At 44.5% G+C, this 11814-nt stretch overlaps 1 protein-coding gene across 1 annotated transcript; it reads right to left on the bottom strand.

Moving 5' to 3' along the window:
* Positions 1-232: 232 nt before the first annotated feature.
* On the bottom strand, positions 233-2679 carry SLPI (secretory leukocyte peptidase inhibitor). The gene is made up of 4 exons (XM_032263590.1): positions 2524-2679; positions 1648-1806; positions 1028-1177; positions 233-440 (listed from the first exon to the last, which is right to left on the bottom strand). The coding sequence occupies exons 1-4, from the start codon at positions 2606-2608 to the stop codon at positions 436-438; spliced, it is 399 nt and encodes a 132-aa protein (XP_032119481.1). The 5' UTR covers positions 2609-2679; the 3' UTR covers positions 233-435.
* Positions 2680-11814: the final 9135 nt, after the last annotated feature.

Here is an 11814-nt window from a genome sequence, read left to right as displayed (position 1 = left end):
ACTTTTATTGCCACTTCACAGACAAAAGAATTGAAATTTAGAAAATAAAATCACTTGTCCAAAATCACAGAGACAGCACTTTCAGACTCATGATATAAATTCAAGTCCCCCTAGTCCCTAAGCCTCTTCCTCCCACTACATATCCATAGGGCGAGGGAGGCCTCATATCCAGACCTTCCCTCATAGCCTCCCACCCCACTCATACACCCCAATAAATCACAGAAGCAGGATGTACAAAGAGAAATAGGCTTTTTTTTTTATTCATTGATCAACTGGCACTTCTTGAAAGCCTGCTGTGTGTCAAGCCTTTCCCCAAAGGATATATCAGTGGTGGCACCAAATTCTCAAGTGCCCAGGCATCCAAGCCTGGGGGTAGAAAAGGAATTCCCAGACCACACCAAGCAGGACTCCAGAGCCTCCTCCACATGTCAGGGATCAAGCTGTGAGAGAAAATCAGGCAAGAGCTTCAGCATAGAAACCAGCCAAATCGTATCCACATCCTCCCTCCTGCCCAAGGATCCTCCTGAGACAGACAAAACAGCAAGATGGTGCTATAGTTGAAAGAGACTTGGTGTCAGGAGACAAGTCCTGTTTTCACCATAATACTCTAAACTCAAAGTATTGAACTGGGCAATCCTCAAATTCCACTGATCCTTCGGAATTTCACCTCAGAAAACAAGATGGAAACAACCTGAATAATAAATTCTTAGTGCACATAGTGCTTAGCAAATCACTTTCAATTTCTTTATGTCTGTTTTACCGATAAAGAAACTTAGACTCAGAAAGTCACTTCCCCAGGAACCCCACCCAGAGACACTAGAATAGAATCAAAGCCACAGGTGATTCTATGGAAATCCTGGCCCTGAGACCTGGAGAACAGTTCTCTTGAAGGGCAAAGGAGTCAGACAGAGGCTGTGCTTGGGGTAGGGGGTCAGGACTCACCCTGCTCATATGCCTGGGCCTCCAGAGGGTTGAGGCTGAGAGAGCTAGAGGGAGGGAGCTCAGTGCGCCCTAGCCCCCTGCTTACCTTTCAAAGGGGGAACACAGGTTTTCCCACACATGCCTATGCAGCACTTCAAGTCACGCTCGCACTGGCCATCCAACTCACAGTGATTGGGGGGGTCAATCATCATACATTGGCCATAAACCGCTGGACACTTCCCAGCCTTTCTCTTTCCTGGGTGAGAGTGAAGCTACCAGTCAGAGGCCTTGTACTTTACACAACCCCTCCCATCTCCATTTCTTAGAGTGAGCTCCTGCTCCAGCCTGAGCAGAGCGAGCAGGGGGCGGAATCATCCCCTCCCCACCTCTATCACTACCACCTTCTCCCTAAGGCACCCCTGAAACATAGCACCTGGCTCCCCTGGAACATCAGGCCCCCATTGATGAAGGTGGCCAGCCGTCCAGTGCTCACTAGGTGGGAGGCTTCCAACTGCCTGGTTATCTAAATGCCCAGATGGTTCTCTGAAAGGCTGACCTCCTGACAGCCTGCTGCCTCACCAGCTGCTGGCTAACTTCCTGCTTAGTGCAGTGTGATTCATTGAGTGATTGACAAGGAGGCCTGGCAGGATCCATCACCCAGTCCCATCCCCCTAATGCTGTGTCTCCAGGCTCACTCCTCTCTACCCAGTTCCCCCACCTGCTTACTTGGGTTTGTGGTATCAACGGGATCCAGGCATTTTATGCCACAAACGTCAGGACAACATCTCTTCGTCTCTGGACACTGCCAGTCACTCTGGCACTCGGGTTTCTCGTATCTAAGGCACTGGGCAGATTTCCTAGGAGGACAGACTCCAGCTTTGAAGGCTTTTGAAGAGAAAGTCAAGAGATCAGGAGGAGGCTGGGCCCTGAGGAGCCATCGTGACTCCTGGACAAAGCACCACTTTTGAGGAGGAGAGACCTTTACCCCAGTGGCCATCCACAAAGCCCAAAGGGATATGCTTGCCTGATCTCCAGGTGGATGGATGGGCTTGATTAAATTAGCCACATGGACAGGGGATGTTTCAGACCCAGGAAAAGGGCAGAAGCTTTCGAATCAAGGTCTCCCACACCAGAGCAGAACAAGGCTAAACACAGGCAGAGAGGAAGGCTGAGAATGATGGAGATGAAGAGAGATAAACAAAGATAAATAGAACCAGCATGAGAGATGTTGAGAGCTAAGGCCCCAGGCAGAAACACAGAGACTAAAGAGCAGAAGCAGAGACACAAAGAAGAAGCAGAGTCAGAAATGAATAATTTAATAGTCACAGACAGGTGAAGTGGAGGAATGCAGAGTATGAGAGACAGAGAGAGAGAGAGACCTGGGCAGACAGCATGGCTGCAAAAATGAAGCATTTCCAGAAGCTCAGAAACCCTCGCAGAGACCTTGGAGCTCAGCCAGATATGTATTCCACCCACCCTCAAGGAGGTCTCCTGAAAGTAAGCTGAGGGATCAGAGCCTACAAAAGGGGACACACCTACCCCACCAGGAGACCCTGCCTCTGACCCTGCAGCCCCAATTGGACCAGAGTGACTCCACCTTACACTTTATAGCGCCTTCCACAGCCCAAGGTGCCACGGTTCCCAGGGCAAGAAGCACCACGATGGGGAAGAGGCTGCTGGACTTCATGGTGAAGGCGGAGTGACTCTGATGGCCAATGCCAAACCTCACTATTTATTCTTTCACCAGTGCAGTGGGTGTGGCCCCACCAGAATTCTCTTGGCCCCTCCCAGCTATTACTGCATAGCAGGAAGGGAGATAGTTTATCTTTCCTATTCCTGGCAAGGCTATGAAGCCAACACAGTAACTACCAGGAAAGAAAGGGAAGAGGTTGGCATGGGAGGTTGGCTGATAAGGCCATCTCAGCATCCAGCTGAGCCCTAAACATCACGAGACCCCAGGCCATTAGCCTTGTAGTTGGAGAGGGGAAGACGTAGTCAATTACAAAGGTGCTACCTGGACCTCAAACTGAAACCAGATACAGACTCTCAGCTGAGACTTTGTGTAATACACACTATTCTCACATTACTAATTCTGATTCTCACATTACTGGACTCTCAGTCATTGTGAAACTCTGCTGATTGCTCAATGCAGTTTCTTTCTCAAAACGAAACCATCATTCTCAGCAAACTGACAGAAGAGCAGAAGATCAAACACTGCATGTTCTCACTCATAGGCGGGTGTTGAACAATGAGAACACATGAACACAGGGAGGGGAGCACTACACACCCAGGTCAGTTGGGGGGAAATAGGGGAGGGACGGTGGGGGGTGGGGAGCTGGGGAGAGATAGCAAGGGGAGAAATGCCAGATGTAGGTGATGGGAAGGAAGGCAGCAAATCACACTGCCACGTGTGTACCTATGCAACAATTTTGCATGTTCCCCAAAACATAAAATGCAATAAAATAAATAAATGGGGAAAAAAAAAACATCAGCTCATTCAACCAACCAATATTTAGTTCCCCGAAATATTTACACTGTTATATCCCCAGTGCCTGTTCTGTGCCTGACACAGGGAAAGCACTCCCTCAACAAATGAAAGCTGAAGAAGAGCTCTGCTCTCAGCAAATCTCTTTGGAGCTCAGTTTTCCCAGCTGTGAAATGAAATGATACTAACAAGTCAGCCTTTCTCAGAGCGTTATGAGATTAAAGATATGAAGGGACTCTGAAAAGAATAAATGAATTGTATCCCTTCCTACTAAAGAGAAGTGAAATGAATCTGAGATAAAGGAGGAAAGTAGCTCATCAGTCACTGTAATCAACATTTAGCTATGAGATAATTTGAGATCTTAGAGGACTGCTTTCTAAAATTTCTCAAAATCCCTTACAGATCTCACAGGATAGCAAAAAATTAAACCCATTCTATATGCTACCCAGTCTTCATAGATTTCTTCTAATTATAAAGAGAGTGATTATCTCTAAAATTCAGCCCATAGCTGAGTGTTGCATCATACACTTGCAGTCTCAGCTACTCAGGAGGCTGAGGTTTGTGGATTTCTTGAGACTAGGAATTGGAGACCAGCCCTGGCAACATACTGAGACCCCATCTCTACAAAAAATTTTTAAAAATTAGCCATCCATGATGACGTATGCCTGTAGTCCCAGCTACTCGGGAGGCTGAGCCAGGAGGATCGATTTAAGCCAGGAGTTTGAGGCTGCAGTGAGCTGTGACTGCGTCACTGCACTCCAGCCTAGGGGACAGAACAATACCCTATAAAAATAAAATAAAATAAAACAAAATAAAATAAATTCAACCAAACTCATCTGACTACAGGCTCCAAGCTTTTGACTCATTACCTTCATGCTTGGAATTATCCCATGTGAAGGTTCATGGAACTTTCAACAGACATGAAAAACCCACTCATTATCAAGTAGCAATGGAAGTATGTAAGTATTCTGCAGCCAGACAGTCAACTGGCAGCAGATCCCGTTATGCAAGTTACTCCATGGTTTAAATTTTGGTGGATCAGAAAACTTGGACATAATCAATCAATCATCAATCACATTTTGGTGGAAGAAGAGAAGGAAGAAAATTAATATGCATGGGTAACTACTATGAGCCAGGTGCATTCACTCCTAGTTGGAGTACTTAGCAGGGCAGGTAAGAAAGAAATGGAGGGTATGGCTTCCACCAGTGGGTAATGACATTCTCAGGTCAAGATTTCTGTTCTCACCTCCACCATCCAGGGGACAATTTGATTTCTCTCATGGAGTTTCTGTTCTTCTCTTTCTCTCTGTTTGTTCCCATTTTCCTCAGAGCCACACTTAAGAAAGTATCTGGAGTTTTTGAAATATTTGTTTTTTGAAGAATGAAATGGGGCTGGGAACGGTGGCTCACACCTGTAATCCTCGCACTTTGGTAGGGCAAGGTAGGTGGATCACTTCAGCTCAGGAGTTAGAGAACAGCCTGGCCAACATGGTGAAACCCTATCTCCACGAAAAATACAAAAATCAGCCAGGCATGGTAATGTGTGCCTGTAATCCCAGCTACTCAGGAGGCAGAGGTGGGAGAATCACTTGAACCCGGGAGGCAGAGGTTGCAGTGAGCTGAGATTGTACCATTGCACTCCAGCCATGGTGACAGAGTGAGACTCCATCTCAAAAACACACAAACAAACAAACAAAAAAAAAAGAAGAAGAATGCTACAGCTTACTTTTTTAAAAATCTGATTGCTTAATTGATTAGAGCCAACCCCTTTCTTATCAGAAAAGAGCCCTGTGCCCAATTAGCAATGTCTTCCATGGTTTTCATAGGAGGATAATGATATATAATCATCTTTATCCTTGACACAATTGGTTCTAAATCTTTACATCATAGAATGTTAAGACTAAAGAGGACTTCAAGGGTTTTCTTGAAAGGAAACTATAGTCCTTGGACCAAATGCACCTAGTTACCTGTTTTTATAAAGTTTTATTGGCACATAGCCATGCATCCATTAATTTATGCGCTGTCTAAGCCTATTTTTCCACTACAGTGGCAATGGGGACCTAAAATATTTACTGCAAAGCCTAAAATACGCATTGTCTGGACTTTTACAGAAAATGCTAACCCTTAGACCAAACCCACAGCTTGCATAAAAGAGACTGAATCCCTTAGAAGAAGATACAGGCCCAAAGCTGTATAGCGGGTTAATGATACAACACAAGATTGAGCTTTTCTAAAACGGGTTACTCACATGCTGATCCCCAGAACCTGTTTGGTGGAAGACACTTCCTCTCCTAACCCAATCTTAACCTGAGATTGACTCATTAATCTATTTCAAGGCTGGGCGTGGCGGCTCACACCTGTGATCTCAGAACTTTGGGAGGCGGAGGCGGGTGGATCACTTGAGGTAAGGAGTTTGAGACCAGCCTGGCCAACACGGTGAAATCCCGTCTCTAGTAAAAATACAAAAATTAGCCAGGTGTGGGGACGTGCACCGATAATAGGAGGCTGGGGCAGGAGAATCACTTCAACCCGGGAAGTAGAGTTGCAGTGAGCCGAGATCACGCCACTGAGCTACAAGAGTGAGACTTCGTCTCAAAAAATAATAATAATAATCTATTTCACACACCCTCTATTGCCTTCTACCTAAATCCTATAGATTCATTCATTCATTTATACACTCGATTCACACAAAAGTTATTTAACATTTCCTACCACCAAGTATTGCACTAAGCCTAGGGCTACAGAAAAGAGCAGGCAAACAAAGTCGACACCATGTGGTTGCTAAGCACTTGAGCTTCAAAGTCAGTCTCACGGGTTGGAAGCAAATCACTGAACCTCTCTGAACTTCAGCTACATCAGCTGTAAAATGAGAGTATTTCTGCCTCTGGTGTCCTACAGTTGCTGTGAGGAGTATTTGAAAAGCACTCAGCAGTGTCTTGTCCCTCTATACAGCAGACATTGTTTTCATCACTGGTGGGTCCCTGCACACATTAAGCACACGGAGCTGTCAGTCTTTCACTAAATAGGCCTGGTCCTCGGGTCTGGACTCATCTGGCTCTGCCGCATTAAATGTTTTACAAAATGTGGCCTTATTTCTTGACAAAATAGACTTGATTGGGCCTATTGGTAGGTAGGTAGGTAGGTAGGTAGGTAGACAGCCAGACAGATCTTAACTGACAGATAAATAGATTGATTGATCGATTGATTGATTGATAGACAGATAGATAGGCAGACAGGTAGATAATCAGGTAATCACCTATTCGTTCTGTTTCTCTGAAGAACCCTGGCTGATGGGACCTGCTTGCTTCTGCAGTTCCCAACGCCATTTATTAAAGTTAGTTACATTATTGCTTGTGAGGCTGCCTCATCCTTTATGCCTCCCCTGAATACTGGTTTCCAATTACTGTCTCAAAGGCTGCTGGTGTGGCCCCTTGTCCCTGACTACCAGTGTGTTGGTGACAGGGGGAACCTGGCAGCTGGTGGGTCCTGCACACATGGAGTCATCCAAGGTGTTAGGAAGATTAAACCAGATTCTAGCAATGGGGAAAGGAGTACAGAGTGGCAGACCCATGCAGGTCTCAGTTCAAGCTGAGATTCTCTGCCCCAGTGGCACCGTTGATCCTGACCGGCTTCAGGTACTGGAAGGGAACAGAGACAATTTTGAGGAAGATACCCCAAGGCACAGGGCCCCCTGAAGTGTGAGGTGCAGGGAAGGAACCCATCGCTCAGGCCTAAGGGAGATGTATTTCAGGTCTCCCCATTCTGATAGCAGATTTCAGCTTCACCCTTAGCTAAAAGTCACTATGTTCTTACATAAAATTTACTATGTTTCCCAGTCTCAAAACCAAAAAGCAACACAGAACAAAAAAACTCTTTTAGAATCTGGCAGGCAACCAGGTTTTCACAGCTCATTCCTGTGTGGATAAGGCAGCTACTACCTTTCCCTGGACCTCAGTTCCTCTATCAATCCCAAGATGGTCACTGTGACTCTAAGAAACTGTTTCATCCTGCTTCCTCTGACGCGGTGAATTCACCCCAAAAGCCTCATCCAATTCTCTAACTTTTACAGTTGCCTTTATAACTTAGCTTGAAATATTGTTTTAAACAAAATACATAAAAAGTTCAATAATGACCCAATGGGAATGGAGACACAGAGCTGGGAAGTAAGGAGAAGTAGCAGGTGTGGTGGGGAGAGAACTGGGGAAGAAAACCCCTGAGCTGGGACAGGAAAGCCGATGAGAAAGACATGACTGCAAGGGAGGTGGGGTCATTTCCATCACCTCTGGACGTGGGGTCATTTCCATCACCTCTGGACGTGGGGTCATTTCCATCACCTCTGGACGTGGGGTCATTTCCATCACCTCTGGACTTGGGGTCATTTCCATCACCTCTGGATGTGGGGTCATTTCCATCACCTCTGGACGTGGGGTCATTTCCATCACCTCTGGACGTGGGGTCATTTCCATCACCTCTGGAGGTGTCATCCACAGGTGGTAGACATGGCAGCCAGATTTTCCCAGACCTTTCAGAGAAACAGATGGCTTAAACAATCCTTAGCATTTCCCCACCCAAGAAAGTTTGAATTCTGCAAGGTTTGGATTTCTTCCCCAGCTGCTCGTCATAGTCCTCATAAAACCTGGAAATGTGAACTGTCCTTTCAGGCCCGCAAGGGAATGGGTGAGGGGCAGTAAAGCAGAATCTGGGCAAGGATGAAAAACATCCATCCATCACAGAATTAGCAGGAGAAATTAACCAACAGTGGTGGGTCTCGGGTGTCTTCCAACTTATTACCATGCAAGAGATGTTGGCGTACAGATCAGGATTCTGCACGTTATTCCTTCAGAAGCTGAGTTCTGTCTCCCTCGAGGAGGGCATCCTGTTAACCTAAGATTAAAGAAACAAAGGCTGTGGTGTGTCATGAGGGAATACTTTAGGTACCTGGTAAAACAAAAAGAAAAACAAGTGCTGGGCATTAAGCAACTGCCATCATGACTACCCATGGAAGAAAACAGAGAAAAAAAAAACTGGATTATTAAACTGTGGAACAGAGCTAGACGTGGCTTGGGAAAAGATTTCCCCAAATCACTAGAATCCAACTCCTTTGGTTTAACATGTTTTATTACATTTAAGGCTTACCCAAAACTTGGTAGATACTAATGTCAAGTCCGTTTACAGATGAGAAAGAAATGAGTCTCAGAGAAACTTTCCTGTTACAGATCAGGAGATGGCAGGATCTTGGAGGGACATGGCAGACGATGCCTGGTTGATCAATACCATAGGAGAGTTTGGCATCCAAGCCTGGGGTCAGTGGAGAGCATCATATGGGGACACCTCTGTGACCCAAACAGAGCAGAGTGCCAGAAAGACCATGGAAAACTCACACTTGACAGCATCACTTCTGGCCTCCGGGGCCGTATGGTCAGCTAGAGAAGCAAGACGATGATACTGGACTCAGGAGACTGGGCTGGAATCCTAGCTCTGCCCAATTTGATGTAGAACCTTCCTTTCTCTGGACCTCAGTTTCCCCGTTTGTAAGATCAGCACATTAGAACAGATGCTCTTTAGAGGGCCCCAAGTCTTAGATTCTGGCTGGGATTTTACCTTAAAGAAGACTTCCAGGACCAAGAGAGCCAAGCTTTCTGAAGAATAAGCCTAGGAATAGACACCATACATGGCCCAGAACTTCACAGAGGACCAAGCACTTTTATATCCCATTTTAAAGAAAAGGAAATGGAACCTCAGAGAAGTAATCCCACTTGCCCAAGATGACACAGAAAGTCAGAGGTACAATGGGTTTCAAACCCAAGTCTTCAGAATTCAGCCACATGTTGCCTCCATATGGTCCCTCCAAGACGTCTTTAGTCCTAAACCCAGACTTGGATATTCCTGGGATAGTAGCACTGCCCAGATAATCCTGTGCAGGAAAGTTAAAGAACGATCTTAAAGATGCAAGAAGTGAGAGTGCTGAATAATCCAAGGGAATAGGTGTTATTTTCAGGTGCAGTTTGAGCAAGGGCTCAAATTATAGCTCCCACAAGATTCTCTCCATGCCACTTCTCTTCAGTCTGGCTTCAATGTCAGTCAGGCTCCCTCTTAGCGTTTATCATATGGCTGTAGCATCTCCTCCCATTTCCCCAAATTCAAGTGTAGTAAGGACTCTTTCTGGGCAACTCAACTAACTAGGAGTGGCTAGAATTAAATCTTTAAACCAATGATTGGGACCAGGGAAATGGGATGTACTGATTGGTTTAAGCCAAGGCCACAATACTCATCACCATGTGAACTCCCTAAATCCGTGGAATTTTCAGAGTGGGAGAGGGAATGATCCAGGGGTAAATTAGGATATAGCTACCAGAAGAAGGATGAAAGGATGCTCAGTGGTAAAATTAGTAGTGAGTGTTTTCTAAAGTCTACGCTTTTTGGTCACTGAAATCTACATAACTGTAAATTTTTAAAAATACTTTCTAAACCAACATCTACATAAAATGCACTCAACCTCTCTCCCAAAGAAAGATAATAAAATGTCTCTCTGGATACTATATTCACCTCCAGTTCTGGAATGTGGGTGAAAGCAGTTCTGTCAGTTAAGTTTACAGTCTTTACAGATTAAGTTGACTAAGCTTAAGTAAATTTAACCACTTCAAATGCACCCAATATAAAATGGTAGACGGAGGCAAGAATGACTGCAATAAAAAGTCCTATTTGCGAAAGGGAAACATAGGAAGAAATATACAAATTATCACTGGCCCATAATATAGATTGTATCTCCTGTAAGACAGGGATGTGAGGACTTCTTACCTAATGCTGGAGTGACTTCCTTATTCAATAAATCTGAAGTGTCCACTTTTGCTGTTTGGGAGCCTCTCCCTTGCCTGTTGCCTTCCATGGCTACATCTCAAAGAAGCATCACAGAGGATGCCCTTTGTTGGGGAAGGAAGGGCATCTGCACCTTTTCAATAATCCCCTTTACATAGGTGCAATAGGACCTCGGGATTGATAGGAGCAATTAGTGGCCATTATCGATGAAGCTTGGTTTTCATGTTTAGTTGGCTCCTGGTCCATTTGCTTCACATAAAAGCATGAACTAGTAACTATTGTCAGAAATCTTGCTGAGTCATGTTTGCCTTTTATTTATTCTGCTTTACTCCAAATTTGCACTTTTAATCTGAAGACGCATGTCTTAATTTAATTCTAAAAAAAAGTCCTTTCTTTATCTCTTTGAATATTACTTCTGTGCCATTCTCTCCATTCTCGTTCTGAAACTTCCACTGGGTATTTACTAGACCTTCTATTTTTATTATCATTGTTTTGCCTTTCTCTTATATATTTCTCTTCATCTCTCTGTGCTGGGCTCTGGGTGGATTTCTCAGTACTAGCTACCAATTCACCAAGTTTTCTTTCAGCTGCATCCAGTCTAAACTCTATTTTATCTAATAATTTTTTTCCAACTTTTATTTTAGGTTCATGGGAATAGACGTGCAGGCTTGTTAACATGGGTAAACTGCATGTTAATGTTTGGTCTACAGATAATTTTGTCACCCAGGTAATCAGCATAATACCCAGTAGGCAGTCTTTCAATCCTAACCCTCCTCCAATGCTTCACCCTCAAGTAGGCCCCAATGTCTATTGTTCCCTTCTTTGTGTCCACATGTATTCAATGTGTAGCTCCCACTTATAAGTGAGATGATGTGATATTCTGCTTTTGTTTTTTCTGGGTTTTCTGTTGTTGCTTTAATTTACTTAGGATAATGGCCTCCAGCTCCATCCACATTGCTGCAAGGGACATTATTTCATTCTTTCTTATGTCTGTATAGTATTCCATGGTGTTTATGTGTCACAGTTTCATTATCCAGTCCAGGGCATTTAGATTAATTCCATGTCTTTGCTATTTTGAGTAGTGTTGCAATTAACATATGCATGCATGTGCCATTATGGTAGAACAATTTCTATTCCTTTGGGTATATATCCAGTAATGAGATTACTGAGTGGAATGGTAGTTCTATCTAATGAGTAATGAGTATTTATTTCAATAATCATTTATTTCCAGGAATTCTATCTGGTTCTTTTTTTTATACGTTCATCTGGTAAATCTAAATGTATCTTTGTCTTCCACCTTTTTGCTAACTTAGACAGGACAACCCTTTGGCCAATTGTTAGGTATCTGCATTCCCTGAATGTAATCCCAATGCTTTGGGAGGCCAAGGTGAGAGAACACTTGAAGTCAGGAGTTCAAGCCCTGGGAACCAGCCTATGAGACCCCATCTAAAAAGAAAAAGAAAAAGGAAGAAAGAAAAGAAGGAAGGAAGGGAAGGAGAGAGGGAGGAAGGGAAGGAGAGAGGGAAGGAGGAAAGTCAGATGTGATGATATGCACCTGTAGTCCTAGCTACTTGGGAGGCTGAGGCAGGAGG

The sequence above is a fragment of the Sapajus apella genome, unplaced genomic scaffold, assembly GCF_009761245.1.
Source record: "Sapajus apella isolate SASKATOON/1434 unplaced genomic scaffold, GSC_monkey_1.0 scaffold137, whole genome shotgun sequence".
In the NCBI taxonomy this organism is placed as follows: Eukaryota; Metazoa; Chordata; class Mammalia; order Primates; family Cebidae; genus Sapajus; species Sapajus apella.
Note: the sequence above shows the minus strand (reverse complement) of the source record. Positions and strands in the feature narration are given on the sequence as shown.